The sequence below is a fragment of the Vulpes lagopus genome, chromosome 7, assembly GCF_018345385.1.
Source record: "Vulpes lagopus strain Blue_001 chromosome 7, ASM1834538v1, whole genome shotgun sequence".
In the NCBI taxonomy this organism is placed as follows: Eukaryota; Metazoa; Chordata; class Mammalia; order Carnivora; family Canidae; genus Vulpes; species Vulpes lagopus.
Window position 1 is genome coordinate 26,086,405 of NC_054830.1, and position 16,565 is coordinate 26,102,969.

A 16,565-nucleotide genomic window follows, 5' to 3' on the forward strand; every position below is an offset into this window, starting at 1 on the left:
TTCCTTCCTTCCTTTCGATTTTATTTATTTATTTGAGAGACAGTGAGATAGCATAGAAAGCATGAACAGGGGAGGGGTATAGGGAAGAGGGAGAAACAGGTTCTCCACTGAGCAGGGAGCCTCCTGATGCAAGGCTCCATTCCAGGACCCCAGATTAGGACCTGAACCAAAAACAAAAGCAGATGCTTAATTGACTGAGTCACCCAGGCGCCCCTAGAGCTTACTTTAAAAACAACAACCATGTATATGTGTGTGTGTATACATATATATATATATTTTTTGAAATATATAAAGTATATATGAAGTATACTTTAAAGTTGAATGCTATATATGCATAGTTCATAGTCCCATGGTGGCGCCTCTTGAGTGCTCTTCATTATTTCACAGCTTGGATCTCCAACTTTGTAATAGTGGCTTTATGTATTTCTCATAGGCAGGGTTCCCCTGTTTGTAGAAAAAAAGTACATTGTTAAGATAATATTTCTGCCAGGGTTAATGACTTTTACCTCCACATTAAGTTTTTAGTTTCAAAAAAGTAACATTACATAAGATTCTTAATTTTAAAAATTAGTTTTTTTAAATCTGTTTTCTGTGAACATATGGAGAAACATTTTTTCCAAAGGGCATCCTTCCTTTTCTCATGCAGATTTTAAATTGTGGATGCAGGTGGCCAATTAAGAAACAGCTTATCATTTGCTTTTGGAATTTAATACAAATAAAATGCTTGACTTTTTGAAGTTCTTTGAAGTTGAACATTAACCCCAAAGCAAGGACCCAGAAGATGAATTGGATAATTAAGGTTCTATGTAAGAGTAGGTTATTTCCCCTTGTTCACTAATATATGTCTTAATTCTTTGCTTCACAGTTCTAGCCTCATCTTTTATATTTACTTGTTTGCCTGTCTAGGCTAAAACTTTGAGCTCCTCATTAAAGACAGGGTCTATGACTTCTGTTCTCCCTTATAGCCTTAGTACTTAGAACAGTTTCTGGTGTAGAGCATATGCTCAATAAATATTCATTGAGTGAATGAATGAATGAATGAATCAGTAGGTGTGTTTCATGTATCTAGCAACTACTTGGACAAATTTTTACAGTAGAATAATTGGGGGAAATAGGATTCTTGTTTTGAAATTGTCCCCAGTGGTTCCTGCACTGCTTGCATCTATAGGGAATCACTTAAATATGAATTAATGTGGGGAACAGGAACAGCCTTTTGCAATTCACTTTGGAGAATCTGGTTGGAAATAGCATCCAGCTCAGGAAAAAAGCCAAAAAACAAACACACCACGGCTAGAGTAAACTATGAGAGAGCGCATCATCCTGTCTAGGGATAAAGCTCAACACTCAGCCTGCCCCAGACAGAAGAGAGTCTGTCTTAGGATTCTGAGATGTTTAACTTAGCATAGCACTTTTCTTTTGGTAGAAAATGTCAGTGAAATATATTCCCCTTTGTAATTTTGTGTCTCCAAGGTATGTTTTAACATAGCTATTGTTTTAATTTATTTGAAATACCTTCATTGTGCCTTTTTCTACTGGTACAAATGAGGAAAAATTTGTCCTTAGAGTGACATTTGAAGTAAAATGTCCTTAGCTTCAAAATTATCTAGAGATTAGAAATATATACCTTAAAAGTGCTATTTTGGTAGACTCTCAAGGAGCCAGTAGTGTAAGATTATGTGGCTATATATTAATAGTCAACCGACTGTCATTTTAACTGGCAACAGTTCTCTAAGGCCATTGATAATCTCACATTCCCAAATTGCTGTGCATGGAAGAGTCACATTGCTCTACTTGTCACCTTTTTAGCAAGGTAATGTAAGCCAAGATGGTCAGAGTCTGCAGCACTGTGTATGCAGGAGGTTCTTCATTTCACTGTGGGTCATAAAACTATGTTCATTTATTTCATAAATGCAAAGTGTCTACTCTGAGACAGATCCTAGAGTTAGGAAGAGAAAGACTCTATCCTTGTTCACAGTCAGGTAGCCGGAGATAGGCAAAACAGAAAAGTAAATGGGAAAAAAAAGAAACAAAAAAAAAAAAAAAAGAAAGAAAGAAAAAGAGAAAAGCGAATGAGATGATGAGCATCAACATTTTACCAAATCTGTTGATGCTCTGGACCAGTCATGCTCCTCATTTACATAAGCTTGCCCTCATATAGTATGCAGATTAAATGCTTTTAAAATAAAGATTAGAAACAAAGTTAAAAAAAATGCACTATGTTCTTTAGTGAAGATGAGGAATCAGAACTGGCATGTTTCCTTGTATTGCTAGTTGAGCAGGTTTGAGCTAGATATGTTAGCATTTGCTGGCAGGGTCGGTTTTTCTCATGAGCAGCAAAGGGCATAGATTTATCCTTAGACCATAGGAGCTAATCTGGAGTAGGAGGACTGCTGTCGTTTCATGCCAGGATTTAAATATTAGAAAGTAGGGGGAATCTAATAGAAAAAGTAACACACCAGAAGTAGCTTAACTGTATTAAGCAGTAAATGTATCATACTTTCTTCAGGTAATTCTTTATATTTTCTTATCAAGTTAAAAGGATGCCTTCCTGGAGACGGGAAATGACCAAAATGGATTGGCCTATCTGACAAGCATCTTGGAGGTGACCAGTTATATTATAATTTTAGATAATCGTGTTAAATTACGCTGTGAGGTGTGACAGGATGCAAAATGTGAAGAGCAAGTCTAACACCATGCTAAGTGTGAATGAAAGCCTAAGAGTTGCCAATTTTTTGAGGTGTTAAGACACTTTTCTGAAATTTGACCTAAGGGGTAAAAAAGTAAGCTTCGTTATCTGAATAACATTTGCACTGCAGAACTTAAAATAATCTGTTGCATATCTATAGATTATATTTGTTTTGATCATCTGTATCAAATCTGCTATTAAATATTGGTTACCAAATTCTAAATATAGGATTTATTTCTTTACTCCAGTTATTGTAGTCATTGACATTCATAACTTTTCCCGTTGAGGCTTACGGCAGAGTCTGGGACGCTGACCCTAAATCATTAGGATTTTATGAGTCCTCCCTTCTGTCAATGACGTAGAGTTCTGGTATTCTCTCTTAGGGACAGCTGGGGATCTTTTTGCCATAACCCTTGTAATAGACATTTATATGGCTTTCTTGGGCTGCTGATGGCCCTGCAACAGCCTTCTTTGTTCCTGGGATTGTGTTCCTTAGAGTGAAGAGGAAGGAGGCATCTCCAGCACAGAGTCTGATCTGAGGGTGATCCCCCACCCGAAGCTTCCTATCACCTCTGAATACCCATTTTTATCAACACAAAACTGAGAGGTAAAAGGCTGAAAACATGATGGTTCAATCACTGCAATGATTTATCTTCTTTGTTACTTAAAAGTTCGTTTGGCACTATGTGTGTATGCCCTTGGGTATGTCAAGCCATGATTTAGAGCTTGGACCTTCCTCTTAATTCCCTTTACCAAATTCTGAGCCGTGTCTTTTGCTGATTACAGTCTATACTCAGAGTTCCAATCCAGGCCACTCCTGGATTTTTTCATGTATTCTCAAAATCTTTTTAACAGACATGCTATGCCAAGTAATTTCCAACCTAATGGGGAATCAATTAAAATGAGAAAACATGGAGGTTGTATTCATGCTTGTTCTCTGCTCTCTTACATAATTCATAATGAGTTCTACTCAACTACCTGAGTATTGGTCGGTGACCTCTGAGCCCAGTGGAACAGACGTTCATAGACATTTCCATCATAACAGCCAAGTGCTGAATTTAAACAATGATCCGTGAAGTCAAAAGCATCAGTTAACAAGATGGCATCCTTCCTGCGAGAGAAAACAAGAGTTTGTGAGTATTTTAGATTGCTTTTATGAATCTGTTTAATCAGGGATGGTGAATAACAACACCTAATTAAGAGGTCACAACAACTCAGCTCGGTTGTTTTGAACAACTCAGCTTTAATTTTCTAAAAGTTTTAATTTTTGATCTGTTAGATATACAAGTAGAAGGAGTCCAGTAATCTTCAAGGCTTATTATTTAAAATCAGCACATCCTTGTCTCATCTGTGTTTCCCCCACCTCGGGCAATCAGTTTCAGTATTTTAGCTGGTATTTTGGTATTTACCTGAATGCTTCTAAATATCTTGTGTGGATTGCTACTTCTTGGTTGTTCAGTTTTAGGTATTATCTGTCAACTCTCCATTACAAAAAGATAAGGATGTGTTTTTAGTTCCCTCTTGTCACCCTTGTATCATCCTGCCTCACCTCTGCTGCTTCTTGGTGTTCCTGCTCCCAGTATAGTTATAATTCTGGTCAGACTTATATTTGGTGCTTGCATTATTATGACTATATGTGTGTCTATTACTGTGACTTCACATATCTTGCTCACGGTTGAGCAGTGTCCCTACCACGTCTCTCCCATTAGAGTGATCTACCTCCTGGTCTGCTGTTTCTCACTGTAACTTTTGTCATCATCCGTAGCAATTTCAATACCTACATGAATGTTCCTCTAAAATGTGGCTTCTTGGTTCTTGGATCTTCTCTACTGACCTTGTTCTAGGGCTCCCTCTGTCACTTTCCACCAAGATGCCATCCCAGGACTCAGTTCTCCATATCTGCACCTTCTCCATGATGTGGGGCGTGTTCCTTTCACTGGCTCCTGCCCTTTTGGCTTACCCCCTCTAGAGTTCTGACTCCGATAATCTTTTTCTTTTCTTTTTCAAGCAACAAAATGTGTTTTCTTTTAGCCTATTGAATGAAATATTAAAAAAAAATTGTTCACAGGATGCCTGAGTGGCTTAGTGGTTGAGAGTCTGCCTTTGACTCAGGTCGTGATCCTGGGGTCCTGGGATCCAGTCCCTTATCAGGCTCTCCTCCCTCTGCCTATGTCTCTGCCTCTCTTTCTGTGTCTCTCATGAATAAATAAATAAAATCTTAAATAAAATAAAAATTGTTCACATGTTTCTTTAACTTTTTTTAGCAAGGGTATAAAACATAACTTTGCAATTTTTTTAATACTCTTCCCTAGCCCTCCTTTTACAAAGCAGTTGAGGTGACTGGGATACTGTAGCTTCCTATTTTAATCTTTTCTGGGTGACCCTTCATCATCACTGTGAGAGGATTTCCATTTAGGGCTGGTTATACTTCTTTGACCCTACCAGTACCTACCACTTAACTTAATGTCCCTCATCCTCCTGGTGGCCTCCCTTCCTTCCTTATTCAGCTGAAATTCTATGGTCTGTTATATTCACTCCCTCAGAAATATATTCAGCAGTTTTTCACCAACTCTGTGTCACCACCTTTGTAGCCATATGTGGCTGGGAAGTCAGTACTGACTGGTGTAATGGGAGTTCAGGTGGGCCCTTATCTGCTGGCTAGCAGTCATAAGACATTGCTCTCATTCCTTTACTCTTTCATTGCCTTAGATGATTATCTCACATCTCTCTTACTTACATGACTTTTTGTCCAATTTCACTGGTAAAATAGAAGTGGTAAGAGCACATCCACAAGTTCCCACCACTTTATTTATACATGCTTTCTCTGTTTTTGGTATAGGTACACTGTCCAGGCTCCCAGCTCATGCCAGCCCCTCCTCATCCCTTAGATGCCTTCTCCTCTTGCCTATTAGAGAACAACATACTAGAAATTTTCTTGCCTTTCCATTACAATGTCAAAATCCCCTTCTCTACTGGATAATTTTCATATACAAACATGCTGTCCTACCTCCCGTCCTTAAAACAAGATTTTGAGTCTGTTTTCCTCTCCATCATCTACTCCATATCTTGGCTCCCCTTTATGATAAAGCTCCTTAAAAGTGTTGTGCTTGTTTATGCTTTGCTATTTCTTCTTTCCACCTGTTCTGCTAAACTAGATCCATTCAGGTTTTCACTTCCACTCCACTGAAATAGCTCTTGTCAAGGCTACTTCCTCTCATCAGCCTTGGAGGGTCCCAAGACACAGTACTCAGGCCTCTTCTCTTCATATAGTCACTCCATGTGATATCCTTCTCATGGCTTTAAATATCAGTCATATGCTAATGACTTCCAAATTTATCTCTCCAGTCTCACTTACCTGCTTATTAACATCTTACTTGATTTCTAACAGGCTCTTCAAACTTAACATGTTCAAAGCCAAACTCCACATCTTCTGCACCTTCTCCTATGCATCCTGCCCAAACCTGGCATATTTATAGGAAATGGCAACTCTGTCCTGGCCAAAAACTCGAGCTCCTCTCTGTCACTTACACCCCACACCTGTGATCTGTCAGCAAATCCTGTTCTACCTTCAAAATATATCCATACTTCAGCTACTTCCCATCACCTCCAGTATTCTCATCCAGTCTAACCTGATATCATCTTTCACTTGGATTATTGAGGTAGACTCCTAGTTGGGCTCCCTGCTTTTTATTCATCTCCTTCCCCAGTCAGTTCTTAATATGGCAGCTGGAGTGATCCTTTAGAAAAATATATCAGATGAGTGAAATGCTGAAAACCTTCCCACTCTCACACAAACTAAAAGCCAAATTTTTAAGTCTTTCCAATGATCTCTACCTGTCTTCACCCCTGGCCCCAGCACACCCTTAACTCTCTGACCACTGCTCTCATTCACCTCAGTCATGCCACTCCAGTCTCTGTGGCCTCTTCTCTGTTCTCTGGGGAGACGTGCCAAGCATGCTCTGGCCTCCAACATTTGTACTTCTCTGCCTGGAATGTTCCTTTCCCAGCCAACCCCATGGCTCCTCTCATGTCCCCACCCCTTGAGATCTTTCCTCAGATACCACCCTCCCTGGCAGGCCTTCTCTGACTTATTTAAAACTACAGTCAGTGGAGAGTACAACTCTTGATCTTGGGCTTGTGAGTTTGGGCCCTGCATTCAGTGTAGAGATTACTTAAAAGTAAAATCTTTAAAAAATCAAAATGAAGCGACGCCTGGGTGGCTTAGTGGTTGAGCATCTGCCTTTGACTCAGGGTATGATCCCGGGGTCCAGAATCAAGTCCTGCATTGGGCTCCCTGTGAGGAGCCTGCTTCTCCCTCTGCCCATGTCTCTACCTATCTCTGTATGTCTCTTATGAATAAATAAAATCTTAAAAAAAAAATCAAATGAAATAAAACTATAGCCTGTCTCCCCACCCCCCCAGACCCCCACATTCCTAATCCTCTTCCCTGCTTTCCTTTTCTTCATAGCATGTATTTACCATGTCACACACTGTATGTTTGACTTTTCTGTGTGTGTTTGTCTCCTCTAGTCTTTAAGTATTTGTGGCCTTTTCGGTCTGAAACTCGTGTTCTTTATTAGCCTCCTGCTTCTTGAGTTATTTTATCAATGGTTTGTTCCTTTCTATTTTTTCTATCTGCTCTTTCTAGACCTGTTTTTCAGATGATGGGCAGTTAGGATCAGTTTTCTTGCTATTTTTATCTTTTCTGCTAATTTTTATCTTTATGCTTTCTTTTCTGTGAGATTTTATGCAACTTTCTCTTCCAGTCCTTCTACTGAGCTTTTCATTTCCACTATCATTTTTGTTTCATAGGGCTCTCTCTTTTTTTTTTTCTGAATATTACTTTTTAAGAAATGACATTCTTGTTTTGTGGTTTTGTGTATCTCCTCTTAACTCTTTGAGGGCATTACAGGTCTTTTTAAAAAGATTCCTTCTCCTGGAAGATTCTCTTGTGCCCTCGAAGTTGTTTCCTTCTTGCTTATTTGGTATCTAAGTCGGAGGCTTCCCTTGGGTGTCTAGTGATCCCCGAGTCTCCGATCATAGCTAAGAGTGGGGCATTACTTAGCTGATTAGAAGTCCAAGTGTGCTTGTCAATATGTGGGATTCACTATGGGGTGGGTTAGAGGGCTATGGTGTCAGTATCTTCAGTTTTGTCTCCTTTGGGCTGGTCACATTCTTCAGAGGAGGAGCATACTATCATCTTCCTGTAGCATACTAGCCTGGCTGCCAGTTTTCTGGAAGCCAGGGAAAAGAGGGCTGAGGGAGGGGGCTTAGGTTAGCCCGGCCTATAAACATTTATTCAGACCCCTGGTTTCTGTAGGGTAGCCTCACTGTCAACTATGCCTGATATTCCCTGGCCCACAGACCCTCTGTATACTCTTCTGCCAGGGTGGAGTCAAGGAGAATCTCAAAATTACTTTCAGAGGAGGAGGGGACCTGGGGTTCAGCTCCTTCTATTTCAGATGGAGCTGAACCCCCGTGGGTCTCAACTTTATCCCTATTGTCAGAGGTGCACAGTGCTGCTACTTCTTGGGGTTCTTTGGTATTACTTGTTTCCCACTTCTGGTTTATGATCCAGTTTTCTCTGGCCTACTACTGTTCTACTACTGTTCATCTGCTTTCATATTTTCATGTTTCCTCCCCTGTTCTTTTTCTTTTTGTGGGTGTGTAGCTTTTTAAAATTTTTAATCCATGCTGTTTCAGGAGGGAACAAAAGTAAATACATATGTTCAATCTGTCATCTACACCTGATGTCCTTCACCTGAGATTTTATGACCCCTTAAACAACTATAAACTGGGTCAGTTAGTTAACATTACACAGAGAGCTGGTTCTTAGTGTCACATGGAATAGTGTGCCATCCTTCATGTGTTATCTCAGAAATTAGAGGATGATACTAAGTAACCAAGGCAAGGAATTCTGACACAGAACTGTTACAAACATGGAGTCTGTTACATACCTAACTACCTCGCAGTAACAAGGTTACTTAGGAAACCTAAGGTGAGTAAATCAGTTTGTGGGTTAGATGGATACCTAAAATCTCACATAACAAATTTAATATTCCAGTTAATTTAATAAAACAATTACAGCAATGCATAAGTTGCCTATTTGCACCAGTGCTCTTGGTCTTGTCTTAACTTGTAAGTCTATGGTGCCAAGGCAAGTGCTTAGAAATGCTGTTGCAGATGTTAAAAAATCATGCTTATGAGGTGTTAGGGGTTATCTTTTGTGTTTAATCATCTCTGTCAGTCAGGCTAGAACCTTATTGTTTTCATGTGCTTTATTTTTTTTTTTAAAGATTTTATTTATTTATTCATGAGAGACACACAGAGAGAGGCAGAGACATAGGTAGGGGTAGAAGTAGGCTCCCTGCAAGGAGCCCAGTGCGGGACTTGATCCAAAACCCTGGGATCACACACTGAGCTGAAGGCAGACACTCAACCACTAAATCACCCGGGCATCCCTGTTTTCATGTGCTTTAAAATGCAGAGCATTTCAGGGGTGCCTGGTGGTTCCATTGGTTAAGTGCTCAACTCTTGATTTTGGCTCAGGTCATGATCTCAGTGTCCTGGGATGGAGCCCTGCATTGACCTCCGTGCTCAGTGGGGAGTCTGCTTAAGATTCTCTCTCTCCCTCTTCCTCAGTTCCTCCTCCTGCTCATGAGCTCTCTCTCTCTCAAGTAAATAAATAAATGTTTAAAATGCCAAGCACTTCAGAATTAGACTTGGGTTTGAACTGTGCAATACTCAGCTCTGCTATTAATGGTTCCCACCACTGTATTCTCTATATAAGGGAAAGTTTAATACCTGAGGCATACTTGCATGAAATGTATTTTTGACAGTTTTTGATGATTTAATTAAACATTTGCTGATTGCCAAATATCTATTAGGTGCCGATAAGGAGTCATAAGTGGTAATGTTGCATATTGTTAGAAATAAACATAACTTTTTTAAAGAAATAAACATAATTTGATCTAGTTTTTTAAAAACTTTGTCACAAGTAGCTAATTTTTAAAATTTCAAATCTTTTGCCTTTTTTATTATCTTAGTGTTCTAGATAACGTGAACTATTAGAGGTTCTAGCGGAAAAGACAGACACACACACACACACACAAACACAGACACAGTGTCACACCACCCCATATAAGGAGTCATCCTGTTTTCTCAGAAAAGGTTAAATCCTTAAGGTAGCCCATTTTATCTTATGGACAATGGTGACTGACCTGTTTTGTTTTAAGTTGTTTCTTCCAGTATGCTGTTCGGGCTGGGGCTTTGGTTTCGATGTTTTTAAAGTGATCATTTAGATTATATATATAACATAACAGAATGAAAGCATTGCATTAGTATGTCATGACCCTAAACTGTACTGCATTATGTTGCATTTAAGAACTATTTGTATTATTGCTTTATGAATAAGTGTGTGAAGTACTGAGTTTAAAAGAAAATTTCATCTTGAAGCTGAGAAACTAAGTTTAGTCAATTTAGTAAGAGTTTGCCTAAGCACATTCAACAAAGACAAGGATACATTTGAAATAAACAATCCCCCACCTTAACTTTAATACAGTGTAGAAGCATAAGCTCTGGGGTCCAATAGGTCCCAGATTGCACCCAGCTCCTCCCCTGGCTAACTGAGAGACCTTGGGCAAGTTCCTTACTCCCTTTAGCCTGAATTTCCTCCCCAGTAAAATGGGGCAATTAATAGTACTCATTTCAAAAAGCTAGAAGGATTAAATGAGATGATGTATGTGAAAGCTTTTGGCACAATGCCTGGCACACACAAATGTTCCTTAAATAATTAGTTATGATTGAGACTCATTATTAGTACATATTATGAATACAGTAGTATACTTCATTTAGATACTATTCCTATTTCCTTTACAATGTTGAAGAGTATTCAATTGAGATAATTTGTTTTTAGGTATTTTTATTTCTAATTGTTTTTTTTTTTTCATTTTTTTTTTCATGAATCCATAATGCTTTATGTTGATGTAATCATGCTAGAGTATAAACCTCTCCAGGGTGGTTGCTACTTTTGCCAGACCTCATGTAGCAAGATTACGGAGCTGCAGTTTCAGAGTTTGAAGTAAACAAAGGACCTAGGGCTAGTCTCTGAAGATTACCATGCTCTGAGGGCCAGCCACTTACCGGATGAGGAGGAGCAGGTTCAGGTAGGCTGTTCTCACCGCATCTACTTGGGTCCCAGATAGGAAGCCGTCATGGAGAAAGTCCCCCGAGTTTGTCAGGATACTGTGTAAAGCATAGAGATCACAGAGGCGTTTGAGCACCTGCTGAATTGCTGGTTCGTTTTCTAGTTTGTCCAGAGTTTCTGTAAAATTCTTCACACTGATATAGTAGCAATGTGCCTGAAAGACACAAAGATACGTTAGTTTCTGATTTCTGACTCCAGAAGTCCTCCTGGAAGCAGGGCAGGACTGCTGGAATAAGCTCACTGCAGCCATGTGTTTCCCAGGAGGCTGATCAGTGCCACCTTTTCTCTCAGCTCCCTGTGGGTCTGACTGAGCCTTTTTGACAGCACACCTGTGTGCGTGTGTGTGTGTATGTGTGTGTGTGTGTGTGTGTGTGTGTGCATGCACGCATATATACACATGCTCTTGATGGGGGCTTGTGGGCTCTGGGACTTGGCCCTGAGCTTCCTCATTTTGTTGGGGGGATATTTCAAGGAGGTTTGAAAGTAGAAAGAATACAGGGGTATTGGAGGCTGGCATGGAGATGGTGGAGGACAGCACCACTTAAGAAAACAGCTATTTATTGTTTGCCATGTTCAGTGCCATGGTGTGTGCTTGTGTGTGTCTTGGGGTGAGAAATTAGAGGTTTAGTATGGACACAGAATTTTTCCCAGCTACTGAGGGTAAACTCTGCAAGGTAAGCAGGGCAGTTATTTGGCACATATCCAGCAATCTGGCTTTGTCACTGGTTAAAACAAAACTTTCGGGCACCTAACTGGCTCAGTCAGTGGAGCAAAGGACTCTCAATCTCGAGGTTATGAATTCAAGTCCCACATTGGGCAAAGAGCTTACTTAAAATAAAATTATAAAACTTTTGGTACCACCTGTTAAGTGACCACTGCCCTCAACCCGGTAAGACCCCCCTGTCAGGATCCTTTCCTGGGACCCCCCCTCTCCTTACAGCTCTGCAAATAAAGGATGAATGCCTGACCCAGCAGGAGGCTTTCAGGCCTCTGCCTCCATTAGGCCTGAAGTCCTTTCTGCTTGGCCTGTGCCCCTGCCCTACTGGTTGTTGAATATTTTGAATATTCCCTTCTCCCCAAGACAAATGCACGTATTGTTATCAGGTAAGGTATATGAATTCCATGGGAGGAGGGAGGAAAGAAGAGCACATAAAAAGTCTTCTCAAAGGTTTATGTGCATAAAGATTAGCTGGGCATCTTGTGAAAATGCAGATTTCCAGATAGCTTCCGAGTAATGTCTTAAGTAGCAAGGCTTAGACTGTCTTGAGGGTTCAGAGAAGTTTCAGCAGGGGGTTATCGCATGTACACGGGGCTGTACTTGTGGGAGGCTGCATCACTGGGGCAGAATGAGGTGATGACAGAACTGTGTAAGTTAGGGTGGGTGGGTACTGCGACCCAGGCCCCTGAAGGGCTGTGATTGACATGGTTGGTGAGGTGGGGAAAAAGGCAAAAGAAATGTAAATAAAATGAACTTTCCTTATAACTTACAACCCACTGACAAGTACTTGAGACTGAATATGACATTCCTCCTGGAACTCCTGTCTTAATATTAACGCCTTGCTAGAGGAAAAAATAGCCTTAGCTTGACAGTTAGCCGGGCCTCCAGGATCCTGTAAATATTCCTTCCTTAACATGTGAAAATCCTTTTGGAAACTTCGTTGGCCTCTACCCCTCCCAATTTCAGTGTATGTGATCAATTGCTCCTGACAATCCCAGGGCAGCTCTTTCTATCCACTGGTCCTGTCCCCATGCTTTAATAAAACCACCTTCTTTTGCACAGAAAATGGCTCAATTTTTTCTTGACTGTTTGTTCCTGAAGCTCACATCAGTTGGGATTTCATTCTCTGGGGGTCCAAAGGCCACCAGAGTCTTCAACAGGGAAGTGACCCCATCAGGTTTCTCACTTGGAAAGGATCTGCCTTTCCCATGGAGGCCTCACATGGGTGCTAACAACACTGCTTTGCCACCTGGACCTAGTGTGCTCACAGCCACACTGGGTTTGCAACATTTGGATATAGAAGAGGAACGAACAGATGTGCCCTGTTGCCTCCGCTGAGTCAGACAGCCCTTGGTGCTCAAACTGGACAGACCCTGCTTCCCTTTTCTAATCTGAGGGCCACATCCTTAAATTCTCAGAGCCTTGGGGTTGTGGAGTGGGGTGATAAAGAGCTGCCTGAGGGCCCCGGCCTCTGTGGCCTCTGGTGACAGTGAGTCAAACTTTGGCACCATGCTTTGAACACAATGCACTTTACTTCCTTTGTGTGTGTGTTGGTTTAAATCTTGCCTCCTGCCTAATTTGGATATAAGGGGTGGGATGTGTAGCATTTGTATGCTAGGTGCATCTGTAAGTTTTACATGTATTAACTCATTTAATCTTCATAATAATCTTAGAAGGTAGGTACTATTATTTGCTCCATTTTGCAGATGAGGAGACCAAGGCATTGATAGATTAAATTCCTTGCCCAAGGTCACATGGCTAGTAGGTGGTAGCAACGAAAAATTGTCCATATCCTTGTTAAGTGTCTGTCTTCACCACTGCCTTGCCTTGCCAAAGCCACCAGAGACTGAGGCTGGATTATAATGGGTACCAGCATTTCCTCTAGTGGTCCTAGGAACCAACCTCTCTCCTGGGCAGGGCCTCAGGTTACACAACCAGAGCTTATCAGAGCCTAAAGGTCCTTTTCATGCCCCTTTGTTTTATGGACCAGAAAGTTACAGCCCAGGGAAGGAAGGACACTGGATGTCACATAGAGAGGCAGGTCATGCAGAGAGCAGGAAACATAACTTGGGCCACCACTCTGCACTGTTCTCCACTCCCCTTGTGTTGTTGTCACTCTCTACTTGCATATTTATGGTTTCTAGATGGGACATGGTGAGTGGTTAAGGTTTCTGTAGAGTATATGTTTTTTCCAAAACATGAAGCTCAGAAACTGCAGATTTCTCTGCCTATTATGACTTTGGAGAGTCAGCTTGGGCACCATCTCTCCAGGAAGCCACTCTTCTTCAGCTTACAATGCCTGGGGGAGAAGGGACTTGCTCTTCTCCTCTAGGCTGGCTGAACTACCCACCCTCGATGCCCCTAGGACTTGGAGAATCACCTCTCTCCCTCATACACAGTGGCTGAGGTCATAGCTTGCATCTGTGAGGGAAAGGAAAGCAAAGCATCTTAACCATTTTCTACCTCTGGGACTTAATTCCTTTGAGTTCTATTTCCTCATCCTTAAAATGGAGGTTATGCTACTTTCCACCCCCAGGGTGGTATATATTAACTGAGGTAACCCTGGCATGCAGTGCCTGGTCCATTGGAAGGCAGGGCAGAGGTTTGGAAAATGTATGCCTAATGGGCAGCTGTGGTTCCTTTTGTTGTAGTCTAGTGAGAACACAGCCTTGGCTCACCCTCCTCTGGGTTGATAGGACATTTATTACAGCAGGGAGTCCCCCTGCGATGGACACAGCCCCGTGGATGGTGGCAGAGTTAAGACCAGTACCAGCTGATGTGTGGTAGAGACGGCGGGTCACCAGGTGGCGCTCATGCCCAGCGTGCACCGCGAGGGCTGCTACAGACACTCCTTCAGGCTTTCCTGCCATTTCCTGGGCCTGATGCCTGAGGGTCAAAGTGTTCACCTTGCTTTACAGTTCCAGCTGTAGGTAGGGCCAGAGTCCCAGCTCCCTAAGGGAGAGCTCAGGAGTTAACCTCTTTCCCACCCCATTACTCTTTGAAAGCAGTCGCTTTCTTCTACCCCCTTAATATGTCTGTGTCCACCCACGTTTCTCCCTGCCGTCTGCCAAGTTCTTAGACCACCCTCACTCAGCCCTTCTTGCCCAGACAGCTGCTGCCTGTTCCTAGTTGGCCTCCAGCCTCCAGTCCATTGCTCCCCAGGCAGCCTGTATGGTTCCTCTACAGTGAAACTCTGATCACCTCATTCCCCAGGTACAAAGTTTGCAAAGGCTTCCCATTGCAATGAAAACAAACCAAACAGTTCACAGCGGTGCAGAAGGTCCCAGGCCTTGCCCATCTTTCCCCCTCCCTTACCTGCCTTCCTTTTCTGGGTTCAGTCTTCCTCCTTTAACTCCTCCTTGGGAGGATTTGCATTTTCTCAAGCACCATGTCTTTGCTTGCCTCGCTTCCTTTTTCACCTGCTGTTCCCTTTGCCAGGAAACCTCCATTTCCCAAACCACAGCTTCTACCCATAGCCTGGCTAATTTCAGCTCACTCTTGACGTCTTGGCTTGGATGCCACTTCTGGGAAGCCTTTCTGATCCTCATGCCAGGTAGCGATGCACCTCCCTGGGATCCCGTAGCCTGTTTCCCCATCCCAGTGCTGCCTTGATTGTACTGCCTATGGGCACCATCGAGCCTCCAGTACCTGGCCCAATGCTTGGTGTTGAGTGGGTGCTCAAATATTTGCTGACTGAATGTGAATTATGCAGAAACGCAAAACATAGTAGAAATTGAATCAGACATCTAAGGATTGCCTGTGGGGCTAAAGGGAGACTTGACCTGCTTTTCTATCTGGGAGGAAATATTTGAACAACCTCAAGCAAATCCAATAACACTGCCTCATTACATTTTTCCCTAAGAGCTGTCAGCAAGATTGCTTTGGAGTTAAGTCCTTTAATTAAAATACCCTGGACGAAAGCCTTGGAAGTGAAATGAGGGCAGCCACTGAGCAGGGCTGGGAATAAAGGCAGAGCTCAGATTTTCTCAGCATGGTGGCCTGTGGGGGAAACAAAACAGGTCCCTTCCAGCTGGAGCTTCAGCTGGCGGGCAGCTCACCTTAGCAGCCTGGAGGTGTAGGACAGTGCTCTGGTTCCAGGCCTCATCCCAGTCAGCTCCAGATTGCATCAGAGTCTGTAAGTGATGCGCTGAGTCCTTTATGAGCCTGAAGCCCAAAGGAAAAAAAAAGGTTCAACTTCCTGACTGAGTGGGAAAGAGACTGATGGAGTCTGGTCTCAGGCTGCCTGGGGAGCCTCACAAGTAGAAATACAGTAACTCCTGTTTATTGACAGTTGGTTTGTGTTGCAAAGCTAAATGTTTGCTCTACATTATCTCTTTAACCCTTCTAAGGGTAGGCATTCCCAATTTACAGAGGGGAGAACAGTCCCAGATTGGTTCACTAGCTGGTCCAGGGTCACACCACTAGTAAGGGTAAAGCCGTATTAACCTCTGAGCTGTAAAGCCTGAGGGCTCTAGGCCAGGCACTGAACCCCTTCCTAATGCAGACACCATCCTGATACCAGTGTTTTCAGGCCACTCTGTTGACCGACTTCTGTGGCTGAGCAAGGACAATGGTTTTCCTGTAAAGGCTAGTGAAGCCAGTCAGTCACCCAGCCTGCAGGTTCTACCTAAGGGACCTTAAAAGGCTAGAAAAGAAAAGAAAACCAAACAAACTCTTGTCCTCCAAACCACTAAATTGGCCATTTGCCATTTACTTAACCTGTATTCTCTTACTTTTTTACTCCTGCCCATCCATCCACTCATAACCCATGAAATTGCTATGCAAAACAAACTGTTTATTAAGCAATATTTATTTTTTTCTTATCAGGGAGTTAGATAAGCAGATGTTACATTGAGATACAAGCAAAAATCAATATAATGGCATTTTACTTACCCTGAGCAGCCTTATTTGGCACGCCCCACCTCCCTCCAACTAAAATGTTAGTTCCAGGGTCA

The 16,565-nt window shown here is 42.1% G+C and overlaps 1 protein-coding gene across 6 annotated transcripts in view; it reads right to left on the reverse strand.

Moving 5' to 3' along the window:
• Positions 1 to 257: 257 nt before the first annotated feature.
• The window catches only part of ACOX2 (acyl-CoA oxidase 2), a 30,445-nt gene continuing 14,137 nt past the window's right edge, over positions 258 to 16,565 (reverse strand). For 5 of the 6 annotated variants that reach the window (XM_041762231.1, XM_041762230.1, XM_041762228.1 and 2 more), the window contains exons 13-16: positions 15,669 to 15,774; positions 10,829 to 11,046; positions 3,665 to 3,797; positions 258 to 444 (exon numbers count right to left, since the gene is read on the reverse strand). In XM_041762231.1, the coding sequence (XP_041618165.1) occupies positions 382 to 444; positions 3,665 to 3,797; positions 10,829 to 11,046; positions 15,669 to 15,774 (520 nt within the window). In that variant the 3' untranslated portion in view covers positions 258 to 381. Of the gene's footprint in view, positions 445 to 3,663; positions 3,798 to 4,520; positions 4,719 to 10,828; positions 11,047 to 15,668; positions 15,775 to 16,565 lie in introns of those variants that run through there. The other variant, XR_005988948.1, reaches the window with a different exon arrangement.